General features: G+C 61.3%; 3 protein-coding genes across 6 annotated transcripts; 1 reads left to right on the top strand and 2 right to left on the bottom strand.

Moving 5' to 3' along the window:
• Positions 1-1414: 1414 nt before the first annotated feature.
• Positions 1415-5781, bottom strand: AS3MT (arsenite methyltransferase). 2 transcript variants are annotated; one of them, XM_075026289.1, is made up of 11 exons: positions 5701-5713; positions 5297-5337; positions 4661-4788; positions 4401-4551; positions 4187-4323; positions 3815-3884; positions 3493-3574; positions 3276-3407; positions 3011-3153; positions 2459-2593; positions 1415-1602 (listed from the first exon to the last, which is right to left on the bottom strand). In XM_075026289.1, coding segments are annotated over exons 1-11 (1119 nt in total). In that variant the 5' UTR covers positions 5702-5713; the 3' UTR covers positions 1415-1503. The 2 variants fall into 2 exon arrangements, with proteins under 2 accessions (XP_074882390.1, XP_074882389.1); XM_075026288.1 differs by lacking the exon at positions 5297-5337 and having other exon boundaries at positions 5701-5781.
• A 1394-nt stretch (positions 5782-7175) lies between these two features.
• Positions 7176-9852, bottom strand: BORCS7 (BLOC-1 related complex subunit 7). Of its 2 annotated transcripts, XM_075026286.1 has the most exons (6): positions 9696-9851; positions 9179-9190; positions 9035-9097; positions 8525-8568; positions 8065-8085; positions 7176-7596 (listed from the first exon to the last, which is right to left on the bottom strand). In XM_075026286.1, exons 1-6 carry the CDS (start codon positions 9834-9836, stop codon positions 7545-7547), a joined length of 333 nt encoding a protein of 110 aa, XP_074882387.1. In that variant the 5' UTR covers positions 9837-9851; the 3' UTR covers positions 7176-7544. The 2 variants fall into 2 exon arrangements, with proteins under 2 accessions (XP_074882387.1, XP_074882388.1); XM_075026287.1 differs by lacking the exon at positions 9179-9190 and having other exon boundaries at positions 9696-9852.
• Positions 9853-10638: 786 nt separating this feature from the next.
• CYP17A1 (cytochrome P450 family 17 subfamily A member 1) lies at positions 10639-14431 on the top strand. 2 transcript variants are annotated; one of them, XM_075026971.1, is made up of 8 exons: positions 10639-11180; positions 11724-11862; positions 12442-12671; positions 12900-12986; positions 13095-13304; positions 13560-13729; positions 13814-13917; positions 14163-14431. In XM_075026971.1, exons 1-8 carry the CDS (start codon positions 10863-10865, stop codon positions 14429-14431), a joined length of 1527 nt encoding a protein of 508 aa, XP_074883072.1. In that variant the 5' UTR covers positions 10639-10862. The 2 variants fall into 2 exon arrangements, with proteins under 2 accessions (XP_074883072.1, XP_074883071.1); XM_075026970.1 differs by having other exon boundaries at positions 13095-13729.
• The last annotated feature ends 506 nt before the right edge of the window (positions 14432-14937 follow it).

Raw genomic sequence — 14937 nt, 5'->3', positions numbered from 1 at the left:
CCATGTGACAGATGGGTGTTACCTGACTGCTCACGCTCTTCATTCCAGATGTTCTGGAAATGCCTCCTTACCACCTGGGCTGTCTTCACTTGCCGCTACTGCTACTGCAGAGAATCCTTGGCACTTGCCCGCGTTTCTTTTTGAACTGAAAAATTTTATTGTTTGCTTTTTATCTTCCCCCATGCCACAGCAAGGTGCTGTTTAAACGGCAGAGAGGGGAAATTTGGTCCCTCCTGGAAAAATCAGTGTTTGAGGAGGGGTGGAAACAGTCCCTCATTTCTAAGCTCCGCTGCTCACCCAAGGGCTCCGTCACTGCTGCTGTTCAGCAGCTCCCAGTCTTTCCCAAATGACCTCTGCGGGTCAGGGCATGCGGGATTTGCACAGGGCAGCAGGGGCGCAGCCCATCACCTCCCACCACAGCCTCGAAGCCCTCGCTCCTCGCTCCTCGCCCACTGTGGGACACGGTCGGCCGGATTTCTGCTTTTCCAGAAGGGCTGCATTTCCCTGCAAAACTCTGCAGGTGCGATGCTTGCAGGGGACTCGGGGCTTTCCCGCTAGATGGAGTGCGGGGGAAAATAGAAACCTCAGCGATGCTGCACAGGGAAAAGGAGAGCAATTCCTGTCTCCTGGAATGGGCTGTGGGGCTGCAAGCGAGACAATGCATGGGGAGCTGCGCTGGGGGCAGCCCCCGTCCTGAATGCAAATAACGGGGGACATCCCTCTGCACCCTGTGTGCCATGTTGAGTTCTCCATGGAAAAGCAGGGCCAACCGAGCCCCCAGGAGGTGACGAATGCTTCTCGCCCACCGCCCTGGCGAGATGCTCGTTTGCAACCACGAGATGCTCATTTGCAACCACGTTCTTGAGCCGCTCACCCCGCTGCCAGGAGCTGGCATGGACAATGCCTAGCGGATGCCTGCAGCTCCCTGCGTCTGGAGGGTTAGCATGGGGAGATCAAAAGAAGAAAACAAGCAACTGAGCTGCTTAGTGCTGTGCCTTTCGCTTCTCAGAAGCATTTGCGTCTCGGCTGCAGGCTCCCCAAGACCTCAAATTGGAGCCAGGCTCATGCAGAGGGGTGCATGACACAGGGACAGGCCCTGCACAGCACCAGGGCCTCCTTTTGCACGCCGCTTTGCCAAGCTGCCTTCTGCAAACGTCTCCGCTCTGCTCCGTGGGCTCAACACCAGCACACAGCTGTTGCCATCCCACGCACAGTGACCCACAACCCCTTTCCCTGCCGGCGTGTCCAAGCCCTGCAGCCACTGCCAGCCCCATAGCGAGGGGAGCCACAGGACAGCTGCCCATCCTCACTGCAACCAAGCACGACCTGCCCCACCAGCCCCAAAAGGAAAGCACAGCACCCCACGGGCCCCGTGGTGCCGGACTCAAGCACACAGCCTTCGAGCTTGGCCATTTATTTGCTCTCTGGTGGAAGCCGCGTGCCGCTGGGGCCACATCCTCCTGCCCCACTGGCATTCACCAGCGCGGGGACATCACTCACTGCTCAACAGCACCCTGGGGGACCACAGGTGCCACCGGGACGGCAGGCAGGACCTGGGGCCGCCAGCCGCTCCAGCAGCTGGAAGGGATCACAGATCTTCTCCTGGAGGTTAGAGAACAACCCGGGGCAGGATCAGGCCAGAGGGAAGCAAGAGGCACATGGACAAAGCAGCATTTACCCCCCACTCACTCCCAGCCAGCGGGGCAGCCCAAGCAGACCCTCCATAGCTAATGTGGGGGCAGCCCCCGGTCACTCCAGCTGCTTTTCTCTGCTGCAGGGAGGAAGCCAAGAGCTCCTCTGGGACTTTGGCTCTGCTTTTATCTGAGAAACGCCTCCTGCTTGGACAGGGACCCAAGAACATCTCCCCCTCCCCAAGGACAAGGTTGTGTTTCAGGGATGCGCAGCTGCAGGGCCTTATCTCCCTTGCCTCTCCTGGCCCATCTACAGGCTGGAGGGACCACTAAGGAGAGGAGGAGGGAGGCTTCCAGCAGATAGAGGTGCTTTGTACTGCAGGGTCAGGGCTGGCAGCCAGGGCCAAGCTCACATCAGCAGCTGGGAGAACAACGGATAGGAAGGAGCTGCAGGGATGGGCCATCACCTCTCTAGGGCAGGCTGTCTCCAGCCATCTCCCCACAGGAAGGATGCCTCCCCTTGGGAGACCTCAGGCAGTCCAGCTGTGAGCCTCAGCAGCCCCCCTGGACATGTTGGAGGGGCAAGACTCCTGGTGCTTAGAGCAGACCCCCACTTTGGAGGGCTCCAACCTGTGCTGGGCTGTAGTTGCCCACACTCAGGCACCAGGCACCACTCTCGGTGCCCCATGGGCTCCTGCCTGGCTGAGAAGGACTCAGGTCTCTTGGTGTCATGCCATAGCCCCTCTGATAGCCCAGGGCAACTCTGATGGCACGGGACACCCATGTCCCCACCCCTGAACCCAGCCGTGGAGCTGCCTGCTACCAACCTTCACCGCCTTGAAACAGCAGCCCTGCGGTGCGGCAGCGTTGGCCCTGCCAGCTTGGATCAGGAACTTGTCCGCAAACCTGGAGCTCCGCAAGATCGCAGCCATCTCGGCATCCACATCTACCACCTCTCCTTCCTGGGGGCAGAGGGACAGTCACAGGGCTGGGGTCTGGGATAAGTGGCCCAGAGGTCCCCAGCCACCCAGCCAGATGATGGGGAGAGCGAAACAGGGGCACAGCCTGGCCCAAAACCTTAAGAAACACCCACAATGACCAAGCAGCTGGCTTCAAGCCCTCCTGTGAAGCCACCATAGATGTCCTGCTCCTACCTTCACCCCAACACAATGCAGGGGTCTGGCTCCCTTTCCCACCCCTGTTTGCTCCTCTCCTGGTTTATACAGCCCCTTTGCTCCCGCCCACCACCCCCTCTCCCAAAGCTTACCCCCAAAATCACAGAGGATGCTGCTGAGTAGCACTGTTCCATCAGCTTTATCCCATCCCCACAGACCAGGACTACCTGGCATCCTGGGGAGCCCCAGCCTGTCTCCCCGTACCTTGAAGGTGAAGTTGGCGTCAAACACCAGCTCTCGCTCGTGCCCCACGATCCCACCATTATAGATGACCTGTCCTGGCCCGGCCTGGCTGCTACCCGGCAGCTTGAACAGGCGGAAAGTTGCAGAGACAAAGCGGCAGTCACCTGCAAGGTAGATGTTGGTGGGCTGGACACCCAGCACCCAGGCTGGGAACCAGCAAAGCCTGAGATCCCAGCACAGCTCCCCACAACTGCCTGGAGTCAATGATCCCTGGTCAGATGCTCACCAATGATGCCCTCCAGCTCCTTGTCAACGATGGTGATGGGGCTGGCGGTGACCAGGCACGGGGGGCTGAACCCCACCTCCTCAGCGATGCTGTACAGGTCTCTCCAGTACAGAGCTCCTCCCAGGCACTCCCCTGGCACGAGACCGCAGACACGGGTGACGAGGCAAAGATCTGGTCCCCCCATCCCGTGCCACCCCCATCCTGGAGCCCTACGCACCCCACAGCACCCTGTGCTTCTGGACGGTCTCGCTCAGGCGCTGGCTGGCATAGACATCACTGAAGTACATCTCTCCCCCAGGCTGGAAGGCAGCAAGGAGTGAAGGGAGATCCCCAAGAAGCAAAAGAACAAAAGGGGCAGGGAGAACTGGGCACCCCCCAACACTACCCTGCTTGGAACCCTCTGCAGATGTGCCCTCCCCTGGTCCCATCCCACATCCCTGCCTTGCTGGATCCCGTTTGCTGCATCCCAGCGGCACCCCGACAGCAAGGCCACTCCAACTCCCCTCCGCTCCCGCTGCAGGCACCGGCCCCAGCATTACCTTCAGCACGCGGTAGGCCTCCCGCAGCACAGCCCTCTTGTCGGGGGCAAGGTTGATCACACAGTTGGAGCTGGGGAGGAGGAGACCGAGGCTCATTTGCACCCTCTCGCACACTTAGCACCACCGGCTGCTGCACATCCACCGGCTGCTGCATGTCCCGTTGCTTCATGCAAGATTTGCAGACGCTGGTTTGACCATGAAAAGGGCAGTTTGTATATTCTGAGGATCCAGCCCAGATTCTGCCTTGGGATTTTACCTTTCCTAACATGTGCTCCTGAAGCAGGCAACCCAGTGGGATGCGGACCCAGACCCCAGCCCATGGCCCCGGGCAGCAGCAGGACTGGGGATGGGAGTGCCCTGCATGGTACCTACATGACAATATCGTAGCTGTCATCGGCCAGCCCGGCATCACGCAGCTTCTCCATGTAGCCCTGGAGGAACTCCACGTTCGGCTTTTGGTAGCCAAACTTGTCCATGTGGTAGGCAACGTGCTTCTTCGCCACCTCAACCTGGGAGGAGGAAGGGAATGATGGCGGGAGGATGCTGGTGGGACAAGGGGAAGCCCCGGCTCCGTACCGTACCGTACCTGCCCTTCGGTCATGTCTATCCCGGTGATGTGGCCCTGCTCCCCAACCAGCTGGCTCAGCAGGTAGCAGTCTCTGCCGCTGCCACTGCCCAGATCCAGGATCCGGCATGACTCCAGGTACTCGGGGATCACCAGACCGCAGCCGTAGTACCTGGGGGGATGCTGAGCTGAGCTGGGCAGAGGTGCCCCCACGGCGTGGTGGTCCGGGGGGGCTGCAGCCCATGGGGACGCAGCAATGGAGGGGAGACCCTGGGGTTTACCTGGCTACCACCTCCTCATGGACACGCTCCAAAGCATCTCTCACCGCCTTGGGAAGGGGCCTGGCCGAGGTGACACACGCACTGGTTTTCAGGTCATCTGACTTCTGCAGCTCTTTGCCATAGTAATCCTGAGATGGGAAGGACAGAGGCCACTAAACTATGGCAAGCTGTGCCCTGGGAGCACCCCGTGCACCAAAATGTGGGGGGCCATGCCTGCACTTGGCTTGTACGTGCCCCCGGTGTCCTCTGGCACTGTCATTTGTGCCCAGCTAAAAATTAGGCTAACATCAGGCATCCCTTTGCCCCTATCCTCCCTGTCTCCCCTTGCCTGCATGGAGAGATGTGTTTGTGCAGCGAGGGATTTAATTCCCACTTGCAGTAACTTTGCAGGCTGCAGGCACCATTTCCCCAGCTCAGGATGAGTGTGGGGAACAAGGGCAGGGAAACATCGGGTTGCTCAGCCCCCCCTCCCTGCGGGAAACGGGACCAAAGCAGCCGACCGCCCCTAACGTTTTTATCTGGGCCCTGAAACAAGCTTTGTCCTCTGAGCGCAGCAGGCATCCCGGCACAGCCTGGCCTTGGCCCCCCCCGTCCAGCCGCCCCGTCCCCCCGCCAGCTCCCACCCACGCCCCTCACCTGCACCTCCCGGTGGATCTGCTCTCCGCAGGGGGTTGCCACTGCAACGGGATCGTGGGGCTGGTGCCTGACGCCACAGTGATGGGCACTGCGCCAGGCCTTCCCGAAGGCCCTGAACCCCCCTCTTCCTCCAAATACAGGAGCACTTTTTGCCGTCCCCCCCTCCCCCAGCAGTACCCAGGGACACCCTCCTTAACTTGCAGCCTAGTGGGATGCTCCTGGGGGCACCTGACAACATCCCCCCCAAAAAAAAACACCCAGTCCCAGCTGCCCTGGAGAGATGAGCACCCAGAAAATTCCCCGTAGGACAAATCCACCCCCCAGCTTGGTAGAGAGACCTCGGCCCCAGGGATACCCCCAGGGAGACCCCAGCACCCCGCAGCAAGGGCCCTGGGCTTCCTTACTGCCTCCAGCTGCAGCGACTCGGCCGGACTCTGACCAGCCTGGGCCACGCTCCGCCCCGGCACCCCGCACCGCCCCGGCATCCCACACCACCCTGGCACCGGCTCCTGCCTGTCCCAGACACCGGACACACGGCCCCGTAGCCTCCCCGCAGGTCTCCAGGCACGGTGGAAGGAGCTGGCCCTGCTCCCACGGAGGTCACGTTGCCGTCACCCACAGTCCATGCCTGCACCCACAGCCCCAAATCCCCCCCTCTGTCTCCCCCTGCCAATAGCTCTGCACCCCCCAAGCACTGTCCCTCCTCACCCCAAATGCAGGGAGAGCAGTGTTTAATGCCGCACGGCTGCTCCGGCCCTCCAGAGGACAGGACCTTGGACGGGACAAGCCACCTGCAGCAAGGACACACTGCAGCTGCAAAGAAGCCCCCAGAGTTGAAGCACAATGGTGGACACCAGGGGGCAGAGACCCACCGTCCCAGTCTCCCCCCTGCACAGGAACCGCCAGCGATAGCATCCAGCACAGACTGCTGCGGTTTGGTAGTGTTCAGGGCAGCTTTTATTCCCAGCAAGTGAGTCACAGCTTCTCCAACAGCTCAGGGAAAAGCCTCATTCCCACAGTGCATCTGCAAAGCCGGGGATCAGGACCCCTCCCAAGGCAAAAATACCCCCCATGGCCCCTGGGCTAACAGTGGCAGCTTCACGGGGATGCAGGAGCTGTGGTGCCACCAGGTGACACCCAAACAGGCAGTGGCACCGGAGGGGACGGTGAAATCCAGCCCAGAAGGCTCTGCAGCACAGGAGCCAAAGCCCAGCAGCGCTCCAACAGGAACGTGCCAGGCCGATGCCCACTCTCAGCCTGCCTTCTCCTATCAGCTGATGAAAAGCACACTCGGGCAAACAAGTGCTTCCCGTGCACTCCAAGTGCTCCAGATAAGTGACTTACCAAAAACAAGACACAGTATTTATAGCCTGGGCCTGATGTCGCTCCCCGGGATGTGAACGGGAGCCCGGTCTCTAGTCCTCCCACACAGAGCAGTGCAGAACTGAGCACACCAGCTCATGATGTTCTCCTGCCTGCTTCCCGGCCGGGCCTTTGGATACCTTCCCAACCAGATACAAACACACACCACAGCCAAGGTTGCTTCACCAAGAGCTGGAGCAGCAGCCCAGGAAGAGGAATGCAGTTGAAGGCCAAAGGCAGCGCAGACCGGTTGACAAGGGGATGATGTTCCAAACTCTGGCAGAGTGGAAAAGAAGATAACCTCCGAGCAGCATGCTGGCCAAACCATGTCCAGCTGGACCAGTGAGAGAGGTGTGTGCCCAGACTCCCGCTTTCAGAAATTCTGGCCTGGAACTGACACCTCAGTCTGCACTGAAGCACCTCTCTCACCCACCCAGGCACTTACAGCTCCCGCTGATTAACATGCCCTAAATAAATTGCACTCTGTGCCATCTCTGTGTCTAAATACAGACCAGTGTCAAACGGCAGGCGCCTGTATTTAAAACCCACAGCTCAATTTTACACATTTCTTGCCGAGGGTGCTGGTGTGGGCTGAGCACCTCACACTACATGGGAAGTAAGCAGACACAGGAATTGTTGGGGGGAGTGAAGGTTCAGGTAAGTTTGTTTCAGTTAGGCGCTGGCGAGCAGGCGAGCATTCTGGAGCAGAGACACAGATGGAGGCATGTGAGAGGGGCCCACGTGCCCACAAACACAGACTCTGCACACATCCCAGCTGACATCCAGCACCATCCAGACACAGGTCTGAACCCCAGGGTCTGGAGGGGAAAGGACATTTTGCTGCCCTCAGTGCCAGTCAACATGTCCTCATGCCTTCGGTTATGCTTCATTTCAGCAAGTGACTCAGCTGGTCCTGTAGGTTTGATGACTGCTCAACGCTGGGGACCAAACAAAAAGAGGTTCACATTGAGATCTGCTCCCCAGATTACGCTGTGCTGCCTGTGCCCAAGGGACCAGAACAGCTCTAGTGCTGACACTACAGCGAAGAGAAACCCTGGGGTTCCCCAACCCACCTCCATGTCCCCACAAGGCAAACCTCATTTTGTGCACCCATAAGCAGACAGCTCTGCTCTACACCACCCTCATCTCCTATCACAACCAACCTCACAAGCTCTATCATGTTAATGAAACAAATGGAAGGTTTGGTACAAATCATCCCTTCGCTCAAACTCCCGTTTCTTCACAATACTGAAATACTATCCCGCTGGGCCCGCATCTGCTTCAAAGGCAGCTGTAAGAAGCTTTTTGCTCCGTTTTCCCCCACCCTACTCTATCACTTCTCCCTTTCCATCAACCCCACACATGTCCCCCAGGTCCTCCTGGCATTCCTTCAGCTGAGTACTCACTTCTTCTGAATTGCTTCTTGCCTAGATGAGAAAAGGAGACAAAAAGAGCATTAGAAAAATAAAATCTCAGCAACAGGGTTCATGTTTTGTTGAAGAAAAGCGACTTGATCAAGGGCTCAGGAGGCCAAAACCCCAGTGTGTTTCTGGATTAAGTCCTGAGAGGGCAGCAGCGGCACTGGCTTTTCCCCCTTAGTCCTAGATGCATGACACACTCTCACAGGAGACACAGTGCATGGCAAACAGGAGGCAAAAATCTCAGCTCCCATCCCAAAACAGCCTGAGCCGTACCAGTGGAGCTGGAGAAGGCTGGAAGATCCCAGCTCCAGGGTCTGCTCAGCTTTGAGGAGCTGTGCAAGAGGGATCGGTCTGAGTGGGCTTCATGCAAACTCTTTAAGTAGAACATAAAGGAATCGAGGGATCCATTCAGCTCCCCAGACAGAACATGCTGTCCCCTACTTACTGGTACTGTAGATGAGTGGTTATTATGGCCATTTTCCTTAAACTCTGCGGAGAACAAGACAAAGAATGAATGTCTGATGGGAGCAGTTCAGCAGAAACACAGGGCAAGATGTCCCAATGCCCCAGGTTGTTCCTCCAGCACGGCCATCACTGTACCACTGCACTGCCTCCAAAACATGCCCCCCCCCCATATCTGCCAGCAATGGCACACTCCCCTCTTCTTTCCCAATGACAGCCACTGACACCAAGTGCTTCATTTCAACCTATGGTCCCTCGAGCTTGCCGGTAGAGATGACACAGCTTAAGGGCTGGCTTGGGCTGCAGAACATTGGAAGGCCAGCACCACACGTGGGTTTGAAGAAGGCCTAAATTATTCTGCCCACTAGCCCTGCTGCCCGAACTCACGTATTTCATTTCAGGGCTCCAGTAGCACGTCTGCGTATCTGTTCTTATAACCCTCCTCTCCTGTCCACTAGAAACACTGTTGCTCTAGCAGATAAACACAGCTTACATCTTCCGAGTGCAGGATAGCATCTTCTTGCATCACCATGTTTCTAGCAGCTTGACCCAGGAGCTAAAAGACAAACGCACAGACCAGACTGAGAGGCAGCAGCTCTGCGCTTCCCGAGACACTCGTGACGGCTGCTCAGCACACCTGCACGCAAGACTGACAGTTCGGGGACTCATGGCGACACGGTGCGAAGTTTGTGGGGAGCGCGGCGGTGCCGTGCCCACCCCTCAGAGCACACAGGCTCAGGGGGAGCCTCAGGCACCGCTCCAGCCTGCCGCTCTGGAGAGACGTGAGGAGGGAAAGGCAGCCTCCCGCCTCCCACCACCTCCCCAGCGCTGTCAGAGGCACCCGGAGCCCGGGGGTGCAGGCACCCGCGGCCCAAGAGCCCACCGGCGGTGCCCCGCCGGCCCAGCCATGCCCACAGCCCGCTCCCAGGGATGCCTCCCCCCCGCCTCGCCCCGGACTACAGCTCCCAGCATGCCCCGTCCCGGACTACAGCTCCCAGCAAGCCCCCCGGCGGCCCCGCTCGGCTCTGCCCAGGGACGCGGCCGGGCCGGGCCGGGCCAGATCGCCCGCCGTCCCTTACTCCTCCTCGCAGGCCTCCCGGCCGCGCTGCATGCCGGGCCCTGTAGTCGGCCGTCCGACAGCGCCCGCCGCTCACCTCGGCGCTGCGGGAGCCCTTCAGCACCTGCTTGGTGAGGGCGATCACGTCGGTGCCGCAGCTCGTCACCTTCTCGGTCAGGAGCCCCTTCACCGAGTGGCCGAAGCGCGCCTGGGCGTCCGCCGCGCCCCCCGCCGCCATCTTGCCCGCCCCGCCTCCTCCCGCCGGGCGCCGCTACGGCGAGCGCCGGGGGCCAGAAGAGTCGGGAAGGCGCAGGGCCCGCGGCGGGCGGGGGCACGGCCGCGGAGGGGCCGCCTCTGCCCGGGGCCGGCGCCCTCGGGGCTCTTGTCCCCCCATGGCCCCCCCCCCAGGACACCTCAGACTCGGACATCGCCCCGGGCGGGGACCCCCCGAGGCTGCCCAGCGCTGCCCAGTGCTGCCCGAGGCTGCCCAGTGCTGACCAGAGCTTGCCCAGTACTGCCCGGGGCTGCCCAGTGCTGCCTGGGGCTGCCCAGTGCTCACCAGGGCTGCCCAGCACTAACCAGGGCTGACGATCAGGGCTGACCGGGGCCTCTCAGCATTCCCAGGGCTGCCCAGTGCTGCCCAGGGCTTCTCAGCACTCCCTCGTGCTTGCCCAGTGCTGCCCAGTGCTTGCCCAGTGCTGCCCAGTGCTCACCAGGGCTGACGATCAGGGCTGACCGGGGCCTCTCAGCATTCCCAGGGCTGCCCAGTGCTTGCCCAGCGCTGCCCAGTGCTGACCAGGGCTTCTCAGCACTCCCCCGTGCTTGCCCAGTGCTGCCCAGTGCCCCCATCCCCTCCCAGGCACGTCGAGGGGCTCCCAGGCTGGGGACTGACCCCAATGCCCCATCAGTCCGCAGCTGCGCTCGTGGCACCCAGGAGAGACCCCGAGGGCTCAGCTACCCCAGCACCCCTCACCCACCACAGGGCCCTGGGGACAGACCCCGAGGACAGATCCGGCCCTGGGCGTCCCCTGGCCCGCAGCCCACCGGACACGGCTCCCCCATGGCCACCTGGTGCAGCCATGGCCCCGCTGCCCTTGCTCCCCGCCGGGTGACCAGCTGCAGAGCTGGCCGTGGGCCCAGCGCCCGGTTCCCCCTCTCCCCATCCCCCCGATAAGGAGGCGAGCCCGCCTCAGGGTCAAGGCAACAACTCCGCAGCCGGTATAAAGGCTCCCTGCGCTGCCGCAGCCCCGCAGCCGGCCCCATCATGCCGCTGCTGGGCATCCTGCTCCTGGTCCTGGCCCTGCTCTGCGCCTGGGGACTGGCACGCCGGCGAGCCACCTTGGGGACGGGGACAGGTTTGGGGCGACCGCGAAGCCTGCCGTCCCTGCCGCTGGTGGGGAGCCTGCTGCAGCTGGCCGGGCACCCCCAGCTCCACCTGCGGCTCTGGCGCCTGCAGGGCCGCTATGGCAGCCTCTATGCCCTCTGGATGGGCTCCCACTACGTGGTGGTGGTCAACAGCTACCAGCACGCCAGGGAGGTACTGCTGAAGAAGGGGAAGGCTTTCGCCGGACGGCCCCGCACTGTGAGTCAGCAGCAGGTTTCGGGGGGGCCCCCTCCCGCTGCGGCTTGGGGTAAGGTGGGGGATGCTTCCAAGAAAGGTGCCGGGACCCAGCAAGGTCCCTCATCCCGCCTGTAGCAAGGCAATGGCAGGGGCAGCCCCTCTCTGCCCTGTTCTCCAGGGCAAATCCTGCATATCCTCCATCCCGAGGGTGCCCGTTCTTCCCCTGGGCTGGGTGCATCTTGGGGCATGGGGATGTGGGTTCAGGGGCTCTGCACCTCCTGAGTTTCCTGGGCACCCCAGCCCCTAACCCTGGCATCTGTGCCCAAACCTCTCCATCAGTCCTTGGGGCGGGGGAAAAGCAAAGCTCATGGCCCAGGCTTTGCCCACCAGCGCTAACCACCAGCCCCCCCAGACCATCCCTGAGATGAGATGAGATGAGATGAGATGATGAGATGAGATGAGATGAGATGATCATCCACCCCTCACAGCATCACCCCTTTCCAACACACAGCCCCTGCGGGGCTGCCCTGCAGTGGGGTGACCCCGGGGCTGCCTGTCCCACAGGTGACCACGGACCTCCTGTCCCGGGGGGGCAAGGACATCGCCTTTGCCAGCTACGGACCCCTCTGGAAGTTCCAGCGCAAGCTGGTGCATGCTGCCCTCTCCATGTTCGGGGAGGGCTCACTCGCCCTGGAGAGGATCAGTAAGTGCCCCCCACCAGTCCCCAGGCTTCCTCCCCGCTCTGTCTTCCTCCCCGCTCTGTCTTCCTCCTGTGCTTGATCTGGGTGGGACTTTTCCCTTCTTTGTACCCTGATCCCCTGGGAACCAAGGGGAGACTCATTGGCTCAGCCCAATCCCCCCAGCACCCCCTCAGTTTGCCTAGCAGGGGCTCGGTCCCTCTCCTTCCATCCCCAGTCCTTTACTGACACCTCTCCCCATGTGTTTTTTGCCCTGAGCTTTGGCTCCGCTCACTCACAGCTGGGGAAACTGAGGCATGGAGCCAGCTCCCGGCCCCCTGGGCTCCCCACTCCACCCAGGAGGAGCACCAAGCTGCATATGGAGACTTCCCTGTGCATCTCCATCCTCTCTGCTCCTCCCCAGCACCCAGCATCATCCCTTCTGCCCGTCCCAGCCCCTGGAGGCTCAGCCCTGGCTGGGGGGTGCTCTCTGTAGCCTGCACACCCTGAATGAGCTGGGGACCCGTCCTTCCACCCTCCAGCTGCCCCCTCCACCGCCTTGGCTTCACCATCACCCCCTCACCTGCCTCTCCCCTCCACCCCAGTCTGCCGGGAGGCTGCGTCCCTGTGTGAGACACTCAGCGCTGCGCAGGATATGGCCCTGGACATGGCTCCCGAGCTCACACGGGCTGTCACCAATGTAGTTTGCTCCCTCTGCTTCAACTCCTCGTACCGGCGCGGGGACCCCGAGTTCGAGGCCATGCTGGAGTACAGCCAGGGTATCGTGGATACTGTGGCCAAGGAGAGCTTGGTGGACATCTTCCCCTGGCTCCAGGTGAGCAGGGACAGGGGGGCTGCCTGTTCCTCTTACCTTGGACGAGAGGAAGGAGCTGGGATGTGTCCTGCAGGAGGGGGCTACCTGAGCACCCTGGGGTTAGGAAGGTCCCTGCCCCAGTATCCTACAAGAGCCAGTAACCTGGTGGGCACGGAGCGACTGCCTGGGGGCCTGCAGAGGCTGGGCTGAACTGGAGCCCCTTGCTGTAATGGGGCTTTTCTCCCCCAGATCTTCCCCAACAAGGACCTGGCCCTGCTGAAGAGATGCCTCAAGGTCCGGGACCAGCTGCTCCAGCAGAAGTTCACCGAACACAAGGTGCCAATGGGGCCAGGACAGGGACATGCTTGGGAGCTGCAGGGTGCTGGAGCTGGGGTGGAGGGGACTGTGCCCAGCACAGCACAGCTGATGCGTGTTCTCTGGCAGGAAGCCTTCTGCAGGGACGCCGTGAGGGACCTCATGGACGCCCTCCTGCAAGTAAGGTTCAGTGCTGAGAACAGCAGCCCCTCAGTGCCAGGGCTGGAGCTGACTGATGACCACCTCCTCATGACGGTAGGGGACATCTTTGGGGCTGGCGTGGAGACCACCACAACTGTGCTCAAATGGGCCGTGATCTACCTTCTCCACTACCCTGAGGTAGGGTCTGCGCCCCACAGTGGGGGGTCTGGGCTCCCTCCGGCACCAGGGACATCGTGGGGGCTTTGGGGAAGGCAGGTGCCAAGAGAAATGTCAGGCTTTGCAAATAAGCAGGATCAGATTGTGGGCATTTTGCTTCTGCCCTGCACAACCTGCCAGGACATGCTGGTGATGCTGGGTGAACCCCACTGCTACGGGGAGCCCACACACACAGGGTACGCCCTACTCTCACCCCAGCCCTTGTTCCCCTCCCAGGTCCAGAGGAAGATCCAGGAGGAGATGGACCAGAAGATCGGCCTGGCACGTCACCCCCACCTTAGCGACCGCCCGCTGCTGCCCTACCTGGAGGCCACCATCAGCGAAGTGCTGCGCATCCGGCCCGTGTCCCCTCTGCTCATCCCGCACGTGTCCCTTGCTGACACTAGGTGAGACCCCACAGGGCACAGCTGGGACACGGGCAGAGAGACAGTGGGAGGGAGCGACCGTCTCACTCTGCGTTCACCTTGCAGCATCGGGGAATACTCCATCCCTAAGGGCGCCAGGGTCGTCATCAACCTCTGGTCTGTGCACCACGATGAGAAGGAGTGGGACAAGCCTGAGGAGTTCAACCCCGGTGGGTTGGGTGCTCCCTGTCCTCCTTGAGGGGCAGAGGATGGCAGGGTGGGTGCAGCAGGAGAAGCTGAGCCCAGGGCAAGCTAGGTGGTGGGAGGTCGGATCCTGCTCCCCCCCGGCTGGGGCATTTGCACCGTCTCTGCTCTTGCAGCTCATGGGAGGGACACACATGTGATGAACTTGGGCAGGTCTCAGACAGAAAGGATGGATCCCTGACGATGCCCTTGGTGCTCCTTCCCTTTGCAGGGCGCTTCCTGGATGAGCATGGCCAGCACATCCACTCGCCCTCACCCAGCTACTTGCCTTTCGGGGCGGGGATCCGCGTCTGCCTGGGCGAAGTCCTGGCCAAGATGGAGCTCTTCCTCTTCCTGGCCTGGGTACTGCAGAGGTTCACGCTTGAGTGCCCCCAAGACCAGCCCCTGCCCTCGCTGGAGGGCAAGTTTGGCGTGGTGCTGCAGGTGCAGAAGTTTCAGGTGAAGGCCAGGCTGAGGGACGCCTGGCGAGCGGCCTCGTGATGGGGACGAGCCCTAGATCCCGAGCAGCGGTGGGATGGGGTGGGACGGGACCATAGAGGCTATGCCCCGTCTGCCGCATGGATGCGGGATTGTCTGGATAAAGTTGTTCTCAATGCAGCTTGGCTCCAGCTATTTTTTGGGAAGGCAATGGAGGAAAGGGGGAGGTGGGAGGGTGCCGGAAATGTATGGTGGCCCCACAACTTCATGTGAGTACTGGGCTGAGCTGGGAGGCTGTGTGCTAACACAAACAGCCCCTTTGCACCCCCAGGGATGTGGGGTTGGGGGCCTGTCCAGAGACAACCATGACCCATGGAGACCAGCCACCCACATAGCTGGTGGGGGGGAGAAGGCCCCACCCCAGCCAGGTAAGGGGAGAAAAGTGACCAGTGGGCAGTTTGAGGCTTAGGGGTGCCCAGGCTGTGCCCGGTGGCTGTGACCCCAGGTGGGTGACCCTGGCTGGCCCCTGCCTCAGTTTCCCCACTAAGAGTAGGGAGAACAAACACAAC

The sequence above is a fragment of the Buteo buteo genome, chromosome 4 (genome assembly GCF_964188355.1).
Source record: "Buteo buteo chromosome 4, bButBut1.hap1.1, whole genome shotgun sequence".
Lineage (NCBI taxonomy): Eukaryota > Metazoa > Chordata > Aves > Accipitriformes > Accipitridae > Buteo > Buteo buteo.
The sequence above is the reverse complement of the archived record's forward strand: the minus strand, read 5'-3'. Positions and strand labels throughout refer to the sequence as shown.

What these genes read in the sequence shown, in the direction of transcription:
- AS3MT (XM_075026288.1), bottom strand. Translation starts at nt 5,781, where the DNA reads ATGCCGGGGCGGTGCGGGGTGCCGGGGCGGAGCGTGGCCCAGGCTGGT. An exon ending in AGGCCTACCGCGTGCTGAAG is followed by an intron (nt 3,575 to 3,814) that starts GTAATGCTGGGG and finishes GCTGCCTTCCAG; the next exon opens with CCTGGGGGAGAGATGTACTT. An exon ending in GCTGTTTCAAGGCGGTGAAG is followed by an intron (nt 1,603 to 2,458) that starts GTTGGTAGCAGG and finishes TCTAACCTCCAG; the next exon opens with GAGAAGATCTGTGATCCCTT.
- BORCS7 (XM_075026286.1), bottom strand. Translation starts at nt 9,836, where the DNA reads ATGGCGGCGGGGGGCGCGGCGGACGCCCAGGCGCGCTTCGGCCACTCG. An exon ending in CTATCCTGCACTCGGAAGAT is followed by an intron (nt 8,569 to 9,034) that starts GTAAGCTGTGTT and finishes TGTTCTCCGCAG; the next exon opens with AGTTTAAGGAAAATGGCCAT. An exon ending in ACCACTCATCTACAGTACCA is followed by an intron (nt 8,086 to 8,524) that starts GTAAGTAGGGGA and finishes TTTCTCATCTAG; the next exon opens with GCAAGAAGCAATTCAGAAGA.
- CYP17A1 (XM_075026970.1), top strand. Translation starts at nt 10,863, where the DNA reads ATGCCGCTGCTGGGCATCCTGCTCCTGGTCCTGGCCCTGCTCTGCGCC. An exon ending in ACTCGCCCTGGAGAGGATCA is followed by an intron (nt 11,863 to 12,441) that starts GTAAGTGCCCCC and finishes CCTCCACCCCAG; the next exon opens with TCTGCCGGGAGGCTGCGTCC. An exon ending in ACATCTTCCCCTGGCTCCAG is followed by an intron (nt 12,672 to 12,899) that starts GTGAGCAGGGAC and finishes TTTCTCCCCCAG; the next exon opens with ATCTTCCCCAACAAGGACCT.